General features: G+C 30.2%; 1 protein-coding gene across 2 annotated transcripts in view; it reads left to right on the forward strand.

Moving 5' to 3' along the window:
• The window catches only part of LOC142325029 (trace amine-associated receptor 8c), a 587837-nt gene that overhangs the window by 389131 nt on the left and 176058 nt on the right, over nucleotides 1-22648 (forward strand). For both annotated transcript variants that reach the window (XM_075366282.1, XM_075366283.1), the window contains exon 4: nucleotides 4411-4527. In XM_075366282.1, the coding sequence (XP_075222397.1) occupies nucleotides 4411-4527 (117 nt within the window). The remainder of the gene's footprint in view (nucleotides 1-4410; nucleotides 4528-22648) is intronic.

Consider the following 22648-nt stretch of genomic DNA (forward strand, 5'->3'; position numbering starts at 1 on the left):
AATAATAATTAAAGAAGAGAAGTAACACCACTTAAAAAGAAGCTTGAGGATTACTTCCTCATTCTTCTTTATGTGTCCTTCTTGCATTCCCATCCTTCTCTATATCCACTTCTCAAAAGCTTCACTCCACTCCCTCTCCATTCACAATCCATGCTTCACTTCCATACAACTCCACATATGCAATTTGGCTGACTTCTTCCTCAACTGTAAGTCCAGACTTTTACTATATAGTAATCCCTTTTCTTATTGAAGACTTCCTTTACCATCGCTAACCTTCCATTTATTTCCATTTCCCTCTTCCTGATCACTGTCATCATAGTCTTCTAATATTTATAATTTTTTACTTTTTTTGTTCTTCCTTCACTTCTTCTTACCTCTAAATTCTCTTTTTTATTTACTTCCATTACTTTAGCTTTTCCTATATTTGTTTACATACTTTTTCATTCCTTCTTCCAGACTGTTAATCAATCTTTGATGCGAATGTGTGCCATCAGCTAGAATTACCATATCATCAGCAAACCTTGTGCATATTATTTTTGTCTTCATATAATAATTCTTTTCTCGTTTCTTCTATTATATTCCTTATCATGTCTTCATATGTAAATGTTGAACAATGTTGGTGAGGGGCAGCATCCTTACCTAATACCTCGACCTAAACCCATCCATTCAGTTATATTTTTATTTACATTCATTGTTGCTGTTTGTCTCATATATAATTCTTTAATTAACCTTCTCTCTTTCTATGCTACATTTTCTCTTTAAGATTTTCCATCGTTTTCTCATATTAAGTCTATAAAAAAACGCAGATGTACAATATTTTAAGTTTTTTACGTATATACAGATTATTATTATTATTATTTTATTATTTACAATTTCCCCCTACGTTTATTAATAATGAAGATTGTTTAACAATCGAAGTAGGCATCTAGGTTTAAGACTAAGTAAAGGTTTTATCAACGAATTTTGAACGTAATCATATCTACTAATTTATTTTAAAATAAATTAAATTTTCTCCAAATTTAAATTTTTCCGAAAATATTGTTCAAAAACCCCTTAAAAGGCTCACAGCCAAGTTATTGTGTGTGTGTGTGTGTGTGTGTGTGTGTGTGTGTGTGTGTGTGTGTGTGTGTGTGTGTGTGTGTGTGTGTGTGTGTGTGTGTGTGTGTGTGTGTGTGTGTGTGTGTGTGTGTGTGTGTGTGTGTGTGTGTGTGTGTGTGTGTGTGTGTGTGTGTGAAGATTTAACGAAAGTACCAAAGTTGGAGGATTAAAAAAATGTTGGCAAAAACTGTAATATTTTAATTTAGGTTTCACTTTAGGAAAAATTTAATAACTTTAAATTTTCTTAAAAGAACTTAAAACTCATAAACTTCATTACATAAAGTCATTATTTCCATTCTCATCCGAGGTACAATCACCTCCACTTGATCACTTCTATTAGTTATCACTTTGAGACTGCTACCAAACTTTAACTACATTTAATACTTACTCCATATATGTCATCACGCCAAACGTGAACGTCCGGCAACTCCCCAGTTAAACGACAACTTATATGCACGAATGGTTTCATACACATACGCCGAGATCTACCCAAAAGGAACAGAATTTATTCCACTTTTTACGTTGCAGAACCTCTAGAGTTCAAAACTTTTTTTAAGTAAGAGATTAACCTCTGGGATGATTATTATACATTCCTCTTATTGTAGTATTTAGAATTACTATTTTGTAATTGCTGAAAAAGTAAAAATGGTAAAATAATTAAGAATTAGTTTTAATTAAATAAATAATTAAGTTAAATTAAAATATTTTATTCGTATATTTAATTGTATTAATTCTTAATTGCATTCATTTAAAAAAAAATAATATCGAATAATCGTACAAGTTCATAGAAATATAAACGTAAAATCAAAAGAATTTATAATGGGATTTCTTTATTTATGAAGACATTATTCTTCTTACCGTCGTCTTACAACGGTTACTTTTCTTACACAATTATTTTTTATTTTAACATTATATACAACAGATAAATTTAATTTCTTAAGCTTGTGCAGTAGAATATGAAATGGAAGATTTTTGGCGTGTGAAACCTTTTTTTATAATAACATATTATTTATATTTATTTTAACAAAAAAATTCCGTTTTATTTTACGTTTACATACATACATACATCGATTATAACATATAATATTAACAGGAATCGGTTTGGAATTAGAGATGTTTTAGCACATATGATTATTCTATCCTATATCATTATTATTAAAGTTCTATACGTGTAGATATAGGCCTTCATGTTTCATTGTGACAGCTACTACAGCTACTGTCCAATTAATAATTCATATACACAAAGCCTGTGGCCTAGATTTCACTATTAAGTATGACACTACAATACATATGACTTCAGCGATAGACTGCTAAATATATATTCTACGTACGTAAAATTTCCAATCTGATTTGTAAAATGAGTACATTTGTGAAGGAATATGAAGGATTGGATAACGTTTATAGCGAGAGAGGAGTGACGAGTCATAATTCACAAGTGCTATTATTATAAAATGCACGTAAACGAATGAATTTTGCGATGAGGAAATTAGAGAGTCCGGAATGTGTAATGCTTCAAGCCACTACTGAAACAGTAATCCGATGTCCTAAGGAAAAACAAAGCTTCTTTTCAAACATATTCGTTTACTTAGTATTGAATATACTCTATCTTATAATATTCTTTGATAATTTAAATTAATATTAAGTAGACAAAATATTTATATACTTAAATATACCGTAGTAGTAATAATAATAATACTATGTATATATTTTCTATAACATATGTGTAGCATGGAATTTTTTTGTTTTTAAAGAAAATTCTAAATTAATAATAGATTTTGATAATAGAGTTGTAGTGTCTTTACCTTTTTGATACCAGTATCGCTTTGTTAAAAACTGTTTTATTTATATTACAGAAATTTTTGTTTTTTGACGGAAGAAATAATATCTGCGAAACGGTACGGTTTACAATTTCATTGTATTTTTTTTTTTGGATATCAATGTGTTTTGTTAGATTATTCTTTTATTTTTATTATTTTTTTATGAATTACTGATTGTCATCTTATGGATTTAATATTATTAAATCCCTTAGAACAAATCCCTTAGGCCTTAGAACAAACAAATTGAATTTCATGGCCATTTTTTTTTTGATATGATAGAAATATCATTTACTTCATGCCGTATTTTTCCTTTTTTAATAAAACTAATAAAATGACCTTTACGAATCGAAAAAATCCGTGATATGATATGCACTTACTTTGTTAGTGTAACCCTTGATATTTATCGTTAAATTCGATTTTACCAGTCGAATTTACTTCTGTTTTATTTATTGTTTTTTTAATAAAACTAGTATAACCCTTGTAAACTAATATTTTTATTTTTTTTTTAAAATTGATGGGAATTAAAAAAATTGTTTCATCTTCAGTACTTTCATTTACGCAACAGCGTTTACTATAAATAAAAAGCTATAGTATATTTTCTTTTAAATTTTATTATTTCAAGTACATTATCAGGTTTTTATACGCTACCTAGCGTACTATAAAGTACTGCTATCTAGTGGCGCGATTCGTAAAGGTATATTAAAAAAATGAATAAAATGACATATTCGAATCTGGCGGTTCATCAAATGGAAAAAAAATGTTGTCTAACAAAAATCGAGGTATTTTTTGAAAGTATTCTTTATTACTAATCTAATTGAACTGAAATATAATGTTTTCACGCTTATTTTTCCCCTATTTTCATTTCACTGTTAGGTTAGGTCATGTTTAGAACTGTAAACGTAGTTCTTTGAAGTTGTCGCCTCTTATCGACGAAGTTCTAACGAACTCCGTGATATAGATATTGAAAGAAAATATTTAATCGATTTTTATACGGTGTAAACTTCATAAAATAGTTTATTATTTTAAAAAATGAAACCTACAACATTGACGAAGAAACTAAATTAATTGCGCTGAATAATGAAATGTAATCAAGAATTTAATAATGTAATTTCGCGAGAATTAATCTATTTTACGTGACAAATTTACATTATCTGTTAAAGCCAATATTTCTTTTCGAAACCAGTTTAAATGTTAAAACTCTCTACAAAAAATATTTTTTTTTACAAAAGGTTATTGTTTGTTACTGAGCATTTTTTTGTCAGATAGTTCAAAACTTAGTAAAAATGTTAAGTGATAGTTTCTGAGATTTTTTGTGTGTGTGTGTATATGTGTGTGTGTGTGTGTGTGTGTGTGTGTGTGTGTGTGTGTGTGTGTGTGTGTGTGTGTGTGTGTGTGTGTGTGTGTGTGTGTGTGTGTGTGTGTGTGTGTGTGTGTGTGTTAATAGGTTTTTCTAAGCATTTATTTGTTTTATTTCAGTATCATTATTTTATTTCAGGCATTACTGCGTGGTGCATTAACACAACAAAGCGCTGTTATACTAGTTTGTATGGCCGTGGACCGATATACATGTATGTTACACCCCGTCAAGTATCATAAACACTCGACGAAAAAGGTCTGTACAAAATAAAGTTACAGTATAATTCTTAATTTATGTATATTTTTCCTGTTTTTTTTTTGTTTTTTTTTTAAATAAAAATAATGTATTATTTTTATCATAATCTAGTTATAAAATTAATTAAATTTCAACAGTTTTGTATTAGAAATGTTCACATTAACAAGTAATTTGTTTAAAATTATATTTTAAATCACTGGATGTAATAAACATTAAATATTATTAAACATTATCATAAGGTTTTATATACATATAAGAATAATCAATCTGAAAATCCTAATTATTTTAAATAAATAATAATTTTTTTTTAATTATACTAAACTATTAAAATAATTTTAAACATTAAGGAAAATAATTTATTTCTTCTGTGAGAATTTAAATTCCACTTTATTAGACTTGGATTTGTTTTGTTGAATTGTAAATTCAAAATATTTATTAATGGTACTTCCGTTATTTTGATTAAATTCAATACACTTGTTAGTTAACCCACCGGGTTGGTCTAGTGGTTAACGCGTCTTCCCAAATCAGCTGATTTGGAAGTCGAGAGTTACAGCGTTCAAGTCCTAGTAAAGCCAGTTATTTTTACACGGATTTGAATACTAGATCGTGGATACCGGTGTTCTTTGGTGGTGGTTGGGTTTCAATTAACCACACATCTCAGGAACGGTCGAACTGAGAATGTACAAGACTACACTTCATTTACACTCATACATATCATCCTCATTCATCCTCTGAAGAATTATCTAAACGGTAGTTACCGGAGGCTAAACAGGAAAAAGAAAAAAAAAAAAAAGAATACACTTGTTAGTCGGCCTCCGTGGCGCGAGTGGTCGCTACCACTCGCGCCCCGATAAAATGCCGACACGCTTCTCGGCCTTTCATCCGGAGATCCCTGGTTCGAATCCCGGTCAGGCATGGCATTTTCACACACGCTACAAATCATTCATCTCATCCTCTAGAGCAATGCCTAACAGTGGTCCCGGAAGTTAAACAAAATACACTTGTTAAAACAGCTATTAATAATACCTGTTTATAAAAAACCTCACAAAACATAAATCTGAAATTGTTATACTATTTCAATTAGTAGATCATCAAAAGATATATTTTAGATCCTGCATTCGATTCCCAGCTTGAACTTCTAATTTTTATCTCTCAATTAATTTAGTTGGTTAACAATAAAATAAACTAAACTAAGCTAAGGTTAACAATAAAATATTAATTAACAATGTAAAATTGCCTAAATAAATAAAAAAAGATGTAAGCCTATTAGTTAGTATTTGTAATATGTTTGTAATTTTACAAATTGTTATCAGTTATATAATTATTTGATCAGTTAAACATAAGCGAAACTGTTATTCCGGTTATAAGCGATCTGAGATACAAGCCAGTCCTGAAAATTCTATTGAAAATCTCAAAAGTTACAACTATCCTTTTCCAGACATACGAAGAAAACAAGGTGTGAAATGGTTTCCCGTTGTTTTTAATTGATTTGAATATTTCCTACCAAATCAAAATTCCAGTCCACCAAAATTCTTGGTGTATTCGGGCCTACAATTAGCACCTTTACTTAATAATTAAACGGACTGGATCTTAATGAACATCATTACTCTTACAAAAGACAGCACTCTACGGTACCCAGAATCTCAGGTCCTTTACATTAGTTACAGCCTTAAGAAAGACTGGAATAAATCAAGTAAAGCAATAAATTACAAGGCAAGTAACATAACAGACTGCTTCTGTAATAGTAGAACTAAAAAATAACAAGAAAATAACTTTTGTTTATAAACATTAAATTTTGATGTAAATTGTGATACTGACAAATCTTTAAATTTTTTAAAAGGGATGTTGTAAATAAGACAACTTAATTAACATAAAACGACCCAACCAGGCGTAATGAAACCAACACTTCAAGCATGCAGACCAAGTATTACAACTGGAAAATGAAATGACGTGTTGACATAGACCTATAAATATTTTGTATATAGTGTCAAATTTTTAACTTTTTATACTCAAAATTATAGTATTTATCCACGAAAATATTCAAAATTAAATTGTCGTAGGGATCTTATTTCAAAAGCAGACACTTTTCTTAATTTTCATTTTCTGAGTTGCTAATATCCTTAGTAAATTATATTTATAAGATAAGTAATAATATCAGATGCTAATGTTTATCTTATCTGCCAATGTAATTATATTTTAACCTATCTTATTAACTATGTGTACTAGTCGGTGAATTCATTTATTTCAATCGTGTACTGGGTTTGTTTGCTTTGCTTGTAATTATTCGTTATTTTCATCCGACATCGGTTTGATTGACTTAATCCGTGAGTTCCCAGATAAACAACATTCTTTTGTTTCTTTTTTTTAACCTCCGGGAAATTCAGAGACTGAGAAGAATGACAAGTTTTTAGCCTGTGAAAATGCCATGTCTGACCGGAATTCGAACGCGGGACCTCCGGATGAAAGCCTGAGAAGCGTCTCGCCTTTCATCGTGGAGATCCGGCTATACAACAGTCTACTCGTTTTTATAAGCCAAAGGGATCTTATGTGTTCCTAACTTTTGCGTACAGGGTCATAAAATGTCTCTTTCGTTAAGCGACAGGGAAAATATGGCGTTGTGAAAGAGCGAGTTGTAGCAGTTATGCTTGTCTAAGAACGATACGTGGCTGCATTCCAGAAAAATGAAATTTGAAGTTGTTTATTTCCGGTACGCTTGGATTAGGGCATTAGGAAATATATCAGTTTTAAGTATTATAATGAAGAATTTGGTATTGGTAGAGTGCCTCTGGAACTGATTGGAAAATTTTTCAGAATTAAAATTACGACGAATACTAAATACTTTAAATCGAAATACTAATTAAAATTTCCAAACAAGTATAATCTATTAATTTAGAATTTAATTTTTATATAATCCCTAGATTACTAACATGATTTTGAAAGAGAAAATCTGTAGTAAAGCTAGAGACGCATTTTTTTCTAGTAATTTTTACTTCCTAGAAAGAAGTAAAGAAAGTATTGTGATCGCGAAAAATTTCAGATTTCAACGGAAGTATCCATTTTGACCATCGCTGAATCCAGTTTAACTAGTTTCAGCGTGATGTCTGTTCGTACGTACCTCGGATAACTCAAAAACAATTAGCCGTAGGATGTTGACATTTTGGATTTAGGACTGTTGTAACATCCAGTTGTGCACTTCCCCTTTTTATTGCAATCGACTGAACTAAAAGTGTCCAATAAAAGCCCAGAATCCAAACAGATTTGGGTTTTTGACGTTTTCTTAACTGCAGTAATAAGCCCTTATTGAGAGCTTTTCAACGATATATTATAAGTGATACTTATTTTCATTGGTTCCAGAGTTATAGCCAAATAAAATTTTAATTAATGAATATTTAGATCTTAAAGGAAAGGCACATCGGTTCGAATTACTAGTCTTCATTTTCTTTCTTTTTTTTAACTTTTTTTGTAATTTAAATATACTGATTTATTAATAATTATTAGCCTCTCATTGTAAAAAAATTTGTACGATGAATAATAATCAATAATAACAAAGAAAGAAAAATATAAAAAATATCTGAAATTTTTAATGAAATAAAATTTTATGTTCTTTTCGTTTTAAAAAAATGTGTAAATGTAATTAACAGACGTACAAGGAAGTCATGTGTACGAGTTTTTGACAGATTTTTTTAAAAGATTTCCCCCCCACCAAAAAATAATACTTAACTAAAAAAAAAAAAAAGCAGATATGATAATGATAATTAGAGAAGTTTTTGCATTCAAAACGTTATGGTGTAATGAGATTTTTTTGCACATTTCACACGGATATAAACCTTCAAAACTTTCTTTGGGTATGGTACTTTCTTTGGCTAAATTGCTTGAAAAATTTTAATAGTGAAATTATGTTAAAGCTTAACTATTAGAAATAGTAATGAACAAAATCACAATTGTAATTATAATGTTCAATTGTAACACACAGTAATATTAATAAATATTTATATGTTACCTACATAATTAATAAAAAATGAGCGACACATCCGGCAGTCACTTGTTCATAATAGCATACTCATTTTTGGAACAGCGGATGTAACTGTGGACATCATTTTAAAAATTTAAAAGCTCTTATTAGTTTTCAACAAGGCAGAGCAAATAAATGGTAGCTTTCAAATATTAATACTGTTCTATTTTTATCGAACAAATTTACTTTAATATAAAATAAAGTGCAAAACAACTTAATCTTTAAAGACCTCGATGTACGTATTAAGTTGATATCGTTAGGTCAACAATTAATTTCATTTATATATAGAAACTCCATTAAGAAAATGCCTCTTGAAAATATCTCTCTGTAATATCTTTGGGATTTAACATTCCCAAATAGAACATTACGTGCCCGCAGCCTCACACAATGTGGGCTATCTTCCCTTTAATAACTGTAATAAATAATTAAAAGTTGCAGGTTGTCTTTACTTATGGTGTTAAAAGGACAAATGCCCGTTTAAAAAATAAGAAAGTACAAATATATATATATATATATATATATATATATATATATATATATATTAAATTATAAATTATATGACAAATTAACCTAATTAAATATATAATTATTTAAAATATATTTACCGAAGATCCATAAAAAATGATCGCCTTCATTGACTTTTGTTTTTTACATTCTTACCACTCTAGATTCTTTTCTAAGTTTATGTAAATAATTTTTACATATTTCTTTATTTAAATATGAAAAATAACTTTCATTCGAAGAAAAATTACTTATTTTCTTCATATTCTTTTCAATGAAACTGTATACTCCCTATTCAATTAAATTCTCTTTTAAGACTACATCTTTCAATTTAATATTTTTCAAATGCAATTATTTACTTCAAAATAAAAGGTACAAATATTAGTCGAACAGAAAGAAAATTAATATTTTGCAATATTAAACTAAACCAGTTCTATTTAAGAGGATATTCATTTTTGAATCATTTAATTAATTAGTTTTCTACAATTTTACGCGCAACCTTTTTTTTCGTCTGTAACTCCTCGCCCCCCCCCCCCCCGCGGAGCCGGATTCGCAAGTAAGCATAAACTCAGCTCCGAGGGGTGCCTTCGCCTCAAACTAACTCGGTAAGGAGCTATACCCACCCAGGTAGCCGGGACTCGGTCTTGTGTTACATTCCACGCCTCTAGCGGGGGAACCCCAAGGGATTACCCCGTCGAGACTGCGGTCTTGAGGTCTAGCATCTAATGAAGAACCCCTGGAAGGATCCCCCAATGGGACTACGGTCTTGCATTCCCTCCCAATGGCGTCTGCAAGGGAGTCCACATCCGATCATTGGAGGTGGGACGCTGGACCCTCCCACCCCTCCCGTTTAAGACTGTCCGCTACAGACACCGCAGCTTCTTTGTACAAACTCCAGCGGATTTATGACGTGGGTGAAGTCGCCTTATATCCACGGCCTCCAGGCGCATGTCCATGCAACTTGCATGTGAGACACCGAAGCTCCTGCATACAGTCTTTTCGCAAGTGGCCAGGCTCATCATGGGTAAACCAGTGGCCGCTGCGATCTGGTCTGCCGGGTGATGAGACCCACCTTTGATGACTTATATTTTCGGTGCTGGAAGCCAGGCCACAGGGCCAAATTGTGTCTTGGACGCGCAACCAAATTAACGTATCTTATAGTCATGGAATTACTAAAAGCGTCACTTTCTTTAAAAAAGTTATCAATATCTCACATATATATATATATACATATTTCGGACGATAGATCTCTCTTGGATACTGATAATTTTTTCGGTTTATACTTATGTGTACTTTTTTATCCACTTTTGTAGTGGTTAAAAGTATAAAAATAATACAAAAAAAAGTATAAGAATAGTGGTAGGATAAAAATTAATGGAAAAAACCCTTTATTTTTATAATATCTTGTTTTACCGGTTTTAACGTATTTCTTTTAATTTCTTGTTAGAATTGCGCAATGAACCATTATTTCTAAAATGGCAACCAATTTTATTTAAATAGTTTAAAGAAAGGTGTTTTCATTTCTTCAATAATTGTATAAAATTGGCTTCAGGTACCAAAATATGTGTAAAGATTTAACCTCCCACAAAAAAATTTCAATATTTTAATTTTATCAGAATCATATGAATTATTATTTACGTTTAAAAAATCTTCTTTAAGAGATTTCAAAGTAGTAATTATACCTATAAATCATAAATATTAATAATTATTTTGTTTATTTTAGATTATTTCTGTTGCAATTTATGATTTGAAAAGAATAGTTTTTTTTTTTTTAATAAAATGTTCTAAATAAAATTATAGAATAAATGTTCAATGTTTTATAATTATAACCACACTTCTTCTTAATAAAAATCCATTAATTCATTATTTTTCATGTTTTTTTTTTTTTTTTAATATAGTATTTATATTAGTTTAACGTCAGATTGATGATTTTTTTTTACAATATAGTGCATTTTATAATGATTATTTATATTAACAATGCATATTATTTTTGATTAATTAAAATAAACAAAATAATAATACTTATTTTATTAACATTTTTGAAAAAGTTTTACGGTTACAAAAAGCAAAAAGTATAAATGTATACGAACATTGAACTGTTTCCTTGAAATACAATTCCGATATATTTTAAGAAAAATCGGTCTGGCAAAATTCCATGTAATTTAAATAGCAAATCAGATAGTTTAACTTAACAGCCTCAGGGTAGTTTACTAGCAGTATCATCTTAGTAATGTTGTACGATAAACTTTCAACGATTTCGGCTATTATTTTTATCTGTGTTTCGTTTTCCTTAATATGTTTTTGTGATATTATGTCGATATACGCATATTAACGTATAAAATAATAGTAATCATATAATATTTATTACTGCATAATTTCTTTCTGATGTCTTTAAAAAAAAGAAAATTTTAGTATAAGACTTTAAAAGTCTTAATATTCTTCGTCTACTACTTTATCTAAAAAGTATTGTTTACTCTCAAGAAGTGCACGTAAATAACAATTGTATATTTTTAAATTTCGTTAATAGATAGTATTTCGATAAATAGATAGTAAATAAAATAGGTCTTCAGGATAACATTTCTTTTAATTAACCAATTATGTAGATTAATAAAAGTGTGACGGTGACGTCGCGCAGTGATCGGACCTACTATCATTAACGATAAAAAAGAAGGCATCTTGCTTTAACCTGATGTAACCATTGTGAAGGGGGTTCATAGCGGACAAAAATTTTCATCTGCCTGTAATTAAAATTCCAAACTGCTTTACTGGGCTAAGCGGAATGAAAAAATTAATTTTAGTTATAATATATACATCTTAAATTTTATTATTTCTAAATATTAACAAATAATTAACTTTTTTTCAGTTTACACAAAAGAACATTTATAGCCCAAATGAATTGCAGGTAAAACAGTAATTGATTTATAAATAATTATCTCGAATTGTTTACTAAGACAATTAAGTCTACTAAATTAATTCAAAAATAAAAAAAAATAATTTATTAAATTAATAAATATAATTAAAAAATTATTTATAACAACATACATCTAAACAATTAAGCTATACATAAATTATTTTGAATAGTGATAGCTTATTATTTTAATAACAATAAGGATAATAAGCCAGGCTCAAAACTGCATATCTGGACACTAAAACAATCTATTATTAAAATTAAATATTATAAAACCATATGAAAAAAAAATTGGCAAGATATTACATGACTTTCCCGGCGACGCGTCGCTGGGAAAGTCAGCGACCGACGTCGCAACGTCGCTCAAGTCATATAATACCTTGGACAGCTTTTTCATTGCAATATATTTCTGGCTTCACCGAAAAGCTTTGCAATTCAATTATTAAAAGTTTTACTTTTATTTTCATAATGTACGTAAAAACTCTGAAAGAGTTTTTTTTAATGTTGGAACCTCTATATCAGTGGAGCTATTTTATTGATTATAATGATTACCAAAATAATATTTAAACATCAACATTTCCAACTACTAATAAAAATTATTTATTTTAGGAGCTTTCATACTTTTTACAGAAAATTTAGTAAAACGTTGTTTATAAAGACATGATCCTAGAAATATAAATTTGAAAAAAGATTGTTTCAAACTATCGAAAAAATTAAGTATAACTTTTATGGTACATTAAAGTATAACCGAGGTACATTTTAGGACCCAGAACTAATTAAATTTTAATCACACTTAAAATGATAAAGAAAATTTTTAAAAAATTAATAAAAACTAGTTTGAGCCGAAAGCAGAATATTACGTATTTTAGAGATGGAGAAAAATAAAAAAAAAAAAAACTTTTTTCTAAATCTATTCAAATATCGGTTAAGCTAACAAATACGTATATAATTATTTTTAATTTTAGCATAATTACATATTATTTGATTGAAAATGTATTGTTTATTAAACCGTACGTTCCCGATTGTCTTATATAATTGTTTTAATGCATATTCAAACTTCTTTACAATTTTGGTCTGGTTAACCTCTTTAAATTTTTGTTAAGATTATAGTTACTATTAACTATTCTGCTAAGATCATTATAGTTTATACGTTTTGTACTTCTTACCTTTCTTAGCTTCATTCATAAAAGATTGAAGCTAAGAAAGGAGCTTTAAGGTACGGTATTTATAATTTTGAAAAATTGTAGACATACCATACAAATTGTAAATGTGTAAAATACCAAAAAATTTGTTTAAAAATATTAAAACTGAAGGGAGATAGAGCAAAAAGATATATATTTCACTTTTAAGAGGTGATAACTGATTTTTTTTAAATCTTTTTTTTATATATATGATTTACACATATACATAATATGATTTTTGGTCTAGATGATCCATTTGGATTCTAAATTGTAATGATGTGAAAAAAATTGTAATAATGTAAAATTGTAATGATGTGATCACCACCTCTCTTCGACGTGATCACCATAATCTCTCCTTTAATATTCACCGGAATGTAAAGGCGTATTTGCAACTGTTGACAATGCATGCGATTTTTTTTTATTTGCTGTAGTTATTTATATTTACAATCAGTTAAGTAAATCGTACGTTAGACTGCGACTTCGACTTGAAAGAGAATAATCCAATGACAATCCTCAACGAGTACAAAAATTATAAATATGATAAAGCAAGTGAAAATAATTAAGATATCATGAATGAACAGGTAAATATAATAGATAACTGGAAAATGCAATAAATAATAGACTAATAGCAAATAACAATATTAAAATTAGAAATTGTTTGAGAACTGAATAACTAAATTACAGATAAATAACACAGTAAATGATTAGTAAGGTCAAATGTTAAATAATTACTCGGATGAACACATGTTGTTAAATGTAGTAGCAGTGTAGTTATGAAATTTCACAAAATCATAGCAGGCACACTTGATCGTTAACTCATAAACATACAGTTCGACTGTTCTGTCATGTTTACCATAGAATCCACGATCTAGATCTAGTTACACACGAGCTTGCGCTTCTAATAAATTTTCTCACATAATAAATAAAGTCGTTATTAATTAATCACTAAAAATAATTCACTGTAAAGTCAGTTGTACATAAAAATATAAAATACATTAATTAATAATAGAATAAATTACACATCAACAGACTAAACAACATTAATAATATAGATAGAGTAATATGAATATACGTATATAAATATCATATAATCATCATCACAAAAGAGAAGTGTAGATAAATAAGACAATAAAATAAGATACATAAATAAGAAGATAGACAGATAAATAAGCTAAACATTCACAAAGTTGAATATAAACACAAGTATTGCCTTAAGTAAAAATTCAAACATAACTGAAATAAATAGAAAGATAAAAACAGGTTAGAAAACAGCTTAGGAATATAAAGATAAATACAGGTTCAAAGATATTAAATATATATTTTCTTTATAAAGTTCCACCAACCAAATTTAGCATGTGGAGCTTTTTAGCCGTCTAATATCTTCACTGTCGTCTAATACATTTTAAAAAGATTGTCAATCTGCGTATCCGGTTTAGATACGTATTTCGAAATCAGGTGTCCAATCTTCCCTGGAACGAATGGAGTCCCTATATATTCGGGACCTCAGAATTCCTCACGAATCACGGATATTGTGTTATTATGCTTCTTATGATGTTATTCTGGAATCTTGGATGACTTCCAAATTGTTGTTATTAGTTGTGCCCCACAGTTTAATTCTGTAAGCCTATACTGGCTTAAGAAATTCCTTGTATAGCAGAACCATATTAGGCAAAATAGTTGAGATCTCTTGCCTAATAACCACTACATTCGTTTAATCTTAATTTCCAGTTCCCTTTTTTCTCCCCTTAGATAATCTCTCCAAGTCATACGATGATCCAAGTTCAAGCCTAAGTAGCCTACCTTACGCTATTTGAATGACAGATTTCATCATTGTTTAAATGAAGTTAGGCAGTCTTCTCCTCTAATTGTAAACATAACATGGTTGGATTTAATCGGATTAAACCGTATTTTCAATTTACGTAGTCATACGCTGATGGTATCCAGTGCTGACTGCAATTTCTCTGAGGCTAGAGTGAGGCTATCGGCCTCACAATCGGCCAAAAATGCCGATTGCTGTGTCATCAGCATGTGATGCAATTGTAACATAGTATGGATTACGAAGGTGTGAGTGTAGAACATGAATAAAATCGGCCCCAGAACTGAGCCTTGTGGAGCTCCTGAAATTATTGTCAAAAAGGCTCTTGATTATATTTTACTTGTGAAAAGCGACCATCCAAGTAACTGCGTAGGATTAAATAATAAGATTGTGTGTGGTAGGCATCATTTTAATTTAGAGAGAAGACAAGCCTCACAAACCACGTCAAAGGCCTGTTGCACGTCCAAAAAGGCCGCCAAAAAATATCCTTTTCCTTCCACATACTTTACGATAACGCTAGCAATCCTATAAGTTTGTTCCACAATTGAATTACCACTCCTATAAACCTAAATTGATGGTTAGGTATTACACCTTCGCTTTCTAAGATTAGTCTGCTTAGTAAGAGTCTCTCGAACATCTTAAACACAATAGGTCTTATAGGTCTTTAAGAAGATACTTTATAAATGGGTTTACCAGCTTTCAAGGCCATCGTTACTGCGAAAATTCCAATCTGATGGGAAGTGTGTCATTCTAAGGATTGCATTAAAAAGGTTATGTACAATACGGCTTTAGATGGTAGCGCAGATATCATCCTGTGGGTAGTCTAATAAAATCCGGGAAACTTTCTTATATTCTGTATTCTATTTATTTATTGTGTTACCTCCAATGAAAAGGGCTTTAAAAGGAGATATGAAGGAATCTGACTATTTAAAAAGCCACTTACTTTCTCCTCGTTATCACCCTGCATCTCATGCGGCTGAAACACCTTTCATATATGCGCAGCAAATAATTCGACCCTTTGGCTATCGCTACAGGCCCATCCAGTGGTAGTTTTAATGAAGGGAATGAGAGAGGGGGGGGTTCATTTAAATTTCTTCGTGACTTCCACAAGGATTAGTCATTTCTCTTGAAAAAGGATAGGTTTTCAACGTAGCTCTTGAACGACTGATTTCTGATTGTCTTTATTGGCACCGTCAATCTGTACCATCGCTATAGTATCCTCAGGCTTCTTGTAGCATTGCCATCTCTCCCTAATTCTTCTCTTATTTTTAATAAGTTCCATAATCTCTCTGAGATAGTCTCTGCCTTATCGTTCAGCAACTACCCATAGGTGTAGAGCGCCAAGCCGCCTCCGGCATGATAGAGGTTAAACGTCTTGTAGCACCATCGACACCAGATGCATTTCAGTGTTGTACTCATATATAGTTCTCTTCTACCCAACTTCCCAGTTAATCTTATTGTTATGAAGGAATAGAGGATTTTTTCCTCACGTTATACTAAGTGTACAGTAATTGTAGTACACTGTACTAAGTGTTAGACGTACACAGGAATACTCTGAGGTTGAATCACAGTTGTTCTTCCTCAAGTGTAAAAAGGGAAAACTCCCGAATTGGCAAAAAAAATCCAGCAAGTCTGGAATTTTTGTTGGTTCTTAAGGCAATAGGTCGGCTAAACCTCAGAGATAACGATCAGTCTGGTCCTATCGATAGACACCTTTAAGTCCCTTCCACGTTTAGGGATCACATGTATTTTGGGGTCATGGCTCATGTGTGAGCCATGATCCCAAAATACTTTTCTTTCATTCAGTCACTGCCCGCAATGAATTGGCATCCGAGTGTGTCAAAGTACTCACAACATGTCATCGGTGATGAAGCGGTAGTAGATTGCTGACAGTCTCATAGGCCCTTACCAGTCCAAGATTTTAATTAAGGTTGTTTGGATATAAGGAAATACACGCAAGAAATGGTTTCCTAATGAAACAGTTTCAAATCCTTTTTCTCGTTCTAATTATGTGATCAAAAATCGTAATTTATTAGTTTATATTGATCGCCGCTGGTTATCAGTAATATAAACTCTTTTGTAGGGGAATCTACAACATTACTTTAAATGAAAAAATAAATAAGCTATGCTATAAGCGCTATTAGAATTACTGGAACATTCGACTTAACCAGTAAACGGACTATGTAGGCTCTTCGACGCAGATGTATGTCTGTCTATACTGTAATGATCTTCAGGGTAGTTATAATAAACTTTGCTAATCTTTAAATAACTTCTCAATCTTCAAAAGAAAAAAATATTTTTGCAGATCCGTGAAACGATCTATTTTTATATATATGTATTCTATCAACACGTTTCAAGCATCCAGAAGGCCTCCAGGAACGTCAACTCAAAAAGTTTAAGTGGTAAGATTGTAACATCAAGAATGGCAGATTTTTTTTTGATGGAAAATCAAATATTCATTATTTGTTAAAATCTTTTACAAATAAACTGATTTAAAAATTGATAAAAAAGTAAAGTAACACTATTATTATGTAAATAAAAAATCAACCTCTTCATGTTAAATCTGTTTTAATCTCTTTTCTTATGATGTTTATTTATTTATGCGTCTATAGACAATAACCAATATTTACTTTTCCCTTTCTTAGCAACAATAAAAGCGAATAGTAGTATCTTAATAAAATTCAAAACAGAAGTCTCCCAAATCGGTACTAGATTTATTCAAACTGATTTGATTTTTGAACAAAAATTAATATTTTGAGTTTTAAATGATTTAAATTCGTAGTGAAAGTAATATTAAAAAAATAATTTAAATTAGAAAATAATATAAAAACCTTAAAAAATTATGGGATCAATATATTTTAGAGATAATCACCTTTTACATTATAAAAGAAATTGCACTTTTATTTTTCATAATTATTCAAAGAAAAAATCCATAATTGTAAACATTCTTTACAAAGTAGAAAATATAGAAAAGTATATTCTATAATAAGCAGCAAACATTTTTCATGTAAAGTTAATAGGATTTTGAATGGTTGAAATTATACTATACAAACGTGTTTTAATTCTTTTACCGCAATAAAAACCAAATCTGGGAACGATAAGATACTAGAAAAAAGTATTTTAAAACATTTTAATTCACAAATCGCTTTAATTTTTCAATAAGAATAAAAAAACTAGCTCCTCTTCCATGTTCGAAGTGAAGGAAGTATTGTGATCGCGAAAAATTTCGATTATCAGATTTCAACGGAAATATCCGTTTTGACCATCCGTAAATCCATTTTGACTAGTTTCGACGTGACGTCTGTACATACGTACGTATCTCGCATAACTCAAAAATGTTTAACCGTAGAATATTGAAATTCTGGATTTAGGACTGTTGTAAATTTAGTTTTGCCCCTCCCCTTTTGTTTGCAACCAAAAGTGTCCAAAAAATCCAAAAAATAATTTAGATTTTGGACTTTTTCTTAACTGTAGTAATAATTTTCATTGAGAGCTTTTCAGCGATACATCATAAGTGGTACTTATTTTTATTGATTCCAGAGGTATAGCCAAATAAAATTATAATTAATGAAATTTTGGATCTTACAAGAGGAAGGCACATCAGTTCAAATCCGACTTCATGTCCTTTTTTTAACTTTTTTTTTTAAACAACATGAAGAAAAAAAATTTCCATTTATTTCTCTTTTTTCTAGTCATTTCTCTATTAATCTTCCAGTAATAGCACTCTTTCGCTTTGTTTTTGCCTTCTCTCTTCTGACCAGACGTTATTGGTATCTTTTTTCTCCGTCTCTTGGAAACCTCTCATTATTAACCTCTCGTTGCAAAAAAAAAAATTCTACGATGAATAATAATTCAAAAATAATAACAAAAGAAAAAAAATATGAAAAGATATCAAAAGTTAATGAAATAAAATTTTATGTACTTTTCATTTAAAAAAAAAAAAACGTGTATATATAATTTAATCGACGTACAAGGAAGTCACATTAGATTTTTTAATTTAGAGTCAAGTTACATAGTTTTAGTTTGAGTAATTATACCGATTGTACTAAATTACATAAATACTTTCTTGCAATGTTTTCTAATACTATAAAGAAATGAAAAGAAACCTATTGTTACTATTAGTATACTTTTAAAATATGCAAAATATACTGGACGTATACTTTTTTCTAAGATGGAAATAAAAGAGTTAGATAAAGATTTCAACAAAAAGAAAAAAGAAAGTTTTTTCCTTTTCCTCTTTACTACCTTCCCATCCCCCCTCAAAACATACGAACTTACCCCCATCAGACTCCTAAAGCAGAGTTCTTCAGTAAACCATGTCGAGAGTTTCACATAGTTCCGTTCCAGTCATCCCTTTCCTATTTTTTAGTACACCCCTCGTCAGTTGGATCTCACTTTGCTATTACCACTATACAGTTCTTCTAACTTTTCCACTTAGCTGCTTTTCTTTTTATTACATTTCAGGAACACTCCGAAACAACTTGAAAAATTGATAAAGATAAATATAAAGAGTATCTGTCAATTATTATTTTTCAACTAAAATTCGTTTTTTAAAAAATTAAAATTATTAACTTTCTATTCGACCAACAAAACGTTTATACTTCATAGTTTTAACCTCCTTTAATGATGAAAATTATTATAAATGTAGTGTAAACAACGTTTCTTCCAACTTAATAACTTTATTATAATAACTCTTTAGGTTTATTGAAGTTTCATTTGTTGATTCATTTATTATGAAATATAACATCTCAGAAAAAGACTGAAATAAATAAATAGATTTTATCCATAACTTGAATGTTATACTTTGATTGACATGATAAAATTTAGACTAACGTTTAGGTAATCTATTAAAAATATATTTGAACGTTCATCTAAGAAAAATAAAGTAAAAAATATTGTTAAAATGTCTAAATGGTTATGTCGTTTATAATATAATGTTTTTACAATAGAAATTACATTATTATGAATCGTATTTGTTAAAAACTATCTAATTCTGTAACATTTCTAAGCTAATTTTTTTAATAATAATAATAATTTTTTTTTTTGTCTTCAGTCATTGATTGGTTTGATGCAGCTCTCCAAGATTCCCTATCTAGTGCTAGTCGTTTCATTTCAGTATACCCTCTACATCCTACATCCCTAACAATTTGTTTTACATATTCCAAACGTGGCCTGCCTACACAATTTTTTCCTTCTACCTGTCCTTCCAATATTAAACTATTCCAGGACTATTCCAGGATGCCTTAGTATGTAGTCTATAATTCTGTCTCTTCTTTTAACTATATTTTTCCAAATGCTTCTTTCTTCATCTATTTGCCGCAACACCTCTTCATTTGTCATTTTATCTACCCATCTGATTTGTAACATTCTCCTATAGTACCGAATTTCAAAAGCTTATAATCTTTTCTTCTCAGGGACTCCAATCATCCAAGTTTCACTTCCATATAAAGCTACGCTCCAAACATATACTTTCAAAAATCTTTTCCTGACTTTTAAATTAATTTTTGATGTAAATAAATTATATTTTGAATGAAGGCTTATTTTGCCTGTGCTATTCAGCATTTTATATCACTCTTGCTTCGTCCATCTTTATTAAATCTACTTCCCAAATAACAAAATTCTTCTACCTCCATAATCTTTTCTCTTCCTATTTTCACATTCAGTGGTCCATCTTCATTATTTCTACTACATTTCATAACCTTCGTTTTGTTCTTGTTTATTTTCATCCGGTATTTCTATGGTAGGACTTCATCCATGCCATTCATTTCTTCTAAATCTTTTTACTCTCAGCTAGAATTACTATATCATCAGCAAATCGTAGCATCTTTATCTTTTCACCCTGTACTGTTACTCCAGATCTAAACTTTTCTTCAACATCATTAACTGCTAGTTCTATGTAAAGGTTAAAAATTAACGGGGATATGGAACATCCTTCTCAGACTCTCTTGCTTATTACGGCTTCTTTCTTCTGTTATTTAATTATTACTCTTGCTGTTTGGTTCCTATAAATGCTAGCAATCGTTCTTCAATCCTTGTATTTGAAACCCAATTTCTTTAAAATTCTGAACATTTTATTCCAGTCTACGTTATCGAATGCTTTTCTAGGTCTATAAATGCCAAGTACGTTGGTTTGTTTTTCTTTAATCTTCCTTCTACTATTGATCTGAGGCCTAAAATTGCTTCCCTTGTTCCTATACTTTTTCTGAAACCAAATTGGTCTTCTCTTAACACTTCTTCCACTCTCCTCTCAATTCTTCTGTACAGAATTCTAGTTAAAATTTTTGATGCATGACTAGTTAAGCTAATTGTTCTGTATTCTTCACATTTATGTGTTCCTGCTTTCTTTTGGTATCATGACTATAACAATCGTTTTGAACTCTGATGGAACTTCCCCCTTTCCTAAATATTACACACCAGTGTGTACAATCTATCAATCGCTTCCTCACCTGCACTGCGCAGTAATTCTACAGGTATTCCGTCTATTCCAGGAGGCTTTCTGCCATTCAAATCTTTTAATGTTCTCTTAAATTCAGATCTCAGTATTGTTTCTCCCATTTCATCCTCTTCAACTTCCCCTTCTTCCTCTATAACACCATTTTCTAATTCATTTCCTCCGTATAACTCTTCAATACATTCTACCTACCTATCGACTTTGCCCTTCGTATTATTAATCAGTGTACCATCTTTGTTTAACACATTATTAGATTTTAATTTATGTACCCCAAAATTTTCCTTAACTTTCCTGTATGCTCCGTCTATTTTATCAATGTTCATTTCCACTTCTCTTTCCACTTCTGAACACTTTTCTTTAATGGACTCTTCTTCTTTCGCTAGTTTACACTTCCTGTTTATAGTATTTCTTAATTGTCTATAGTTCCTTTTACTTTCTTCATCACTAGCATTCTTATATTCTCTACGTTCATCCATCAGCTGCAATATATCGTCTGAAATCAAGGTTTTCTACCAGTTCTCTTTGTTCCGCCTGAGTTCCTTTCAGCTGATTTAAGAAGTTCCTTTTTAACATTCTCCCATTCTTCTACATTTTCTACTTTATCATTTTTACTCAGATCTCTTGCGATGCCCTCAATCTTCTTTACCTCCTCTTCATCAAGCTTCTCTAAATTCCACCAATTCATCTGACACCTTTTCTTCAGGTTTCTAAACCCCAATCTACATTTCATTTTCCTAAATTATGGTCGCTTACAATGTCTGCTCCACGGTAAGTTTTGCAGTCAACGAGTTGATTTCTAAATCTTTGCTTAACCATGATATATATCTGATGCCTTGCAGTATCGCCTAGCTTTTTCCATGTGTATATTCTTCTATTATGATTTTTAAACTGAGTCTTGGCAATTACAAAATTATACTTTGTGCCAAACTTTATAAGTCGGTCCCCTCTTTCATTCCTTTTACCCAGCTTGTATTCACCCACTATTTAATTTACAAAATGAAGTAGTTAAAATAGAACAAAAAACTGTTTAAAATAGATGTTTTATTTATTTATTATTCTATTACTACATTAGGTACGTAACGTCCTTTGCATAACACTGAAATAGTAAATAAAAAGATATTGATAGCAGAGGAGTCGCCATGTGCTTGTGACTTCTAATGAAAACCCTCAAAACAAAAGTATAGAAAATCTGATAGGGTTTTTTTTTCACTCACATACATTCGGTAAATATACCAAATACTCTTAAGTATCT

The sequence above is a fragment of the Lycorma delicatula genome, chromosome 5 (assembly GCF_047948215.1).
Source record: "Lycorma delicatula isolate Av1 chromosome 5, ASM4794821v1, whole genome shotgun sequence".
Lineage (NCBI taxonomy): Eukaryota > Metazoa > Arthropoda > Insecta > Hemiptera > Fulgoridae > Lycorma > Lycorma delicatula.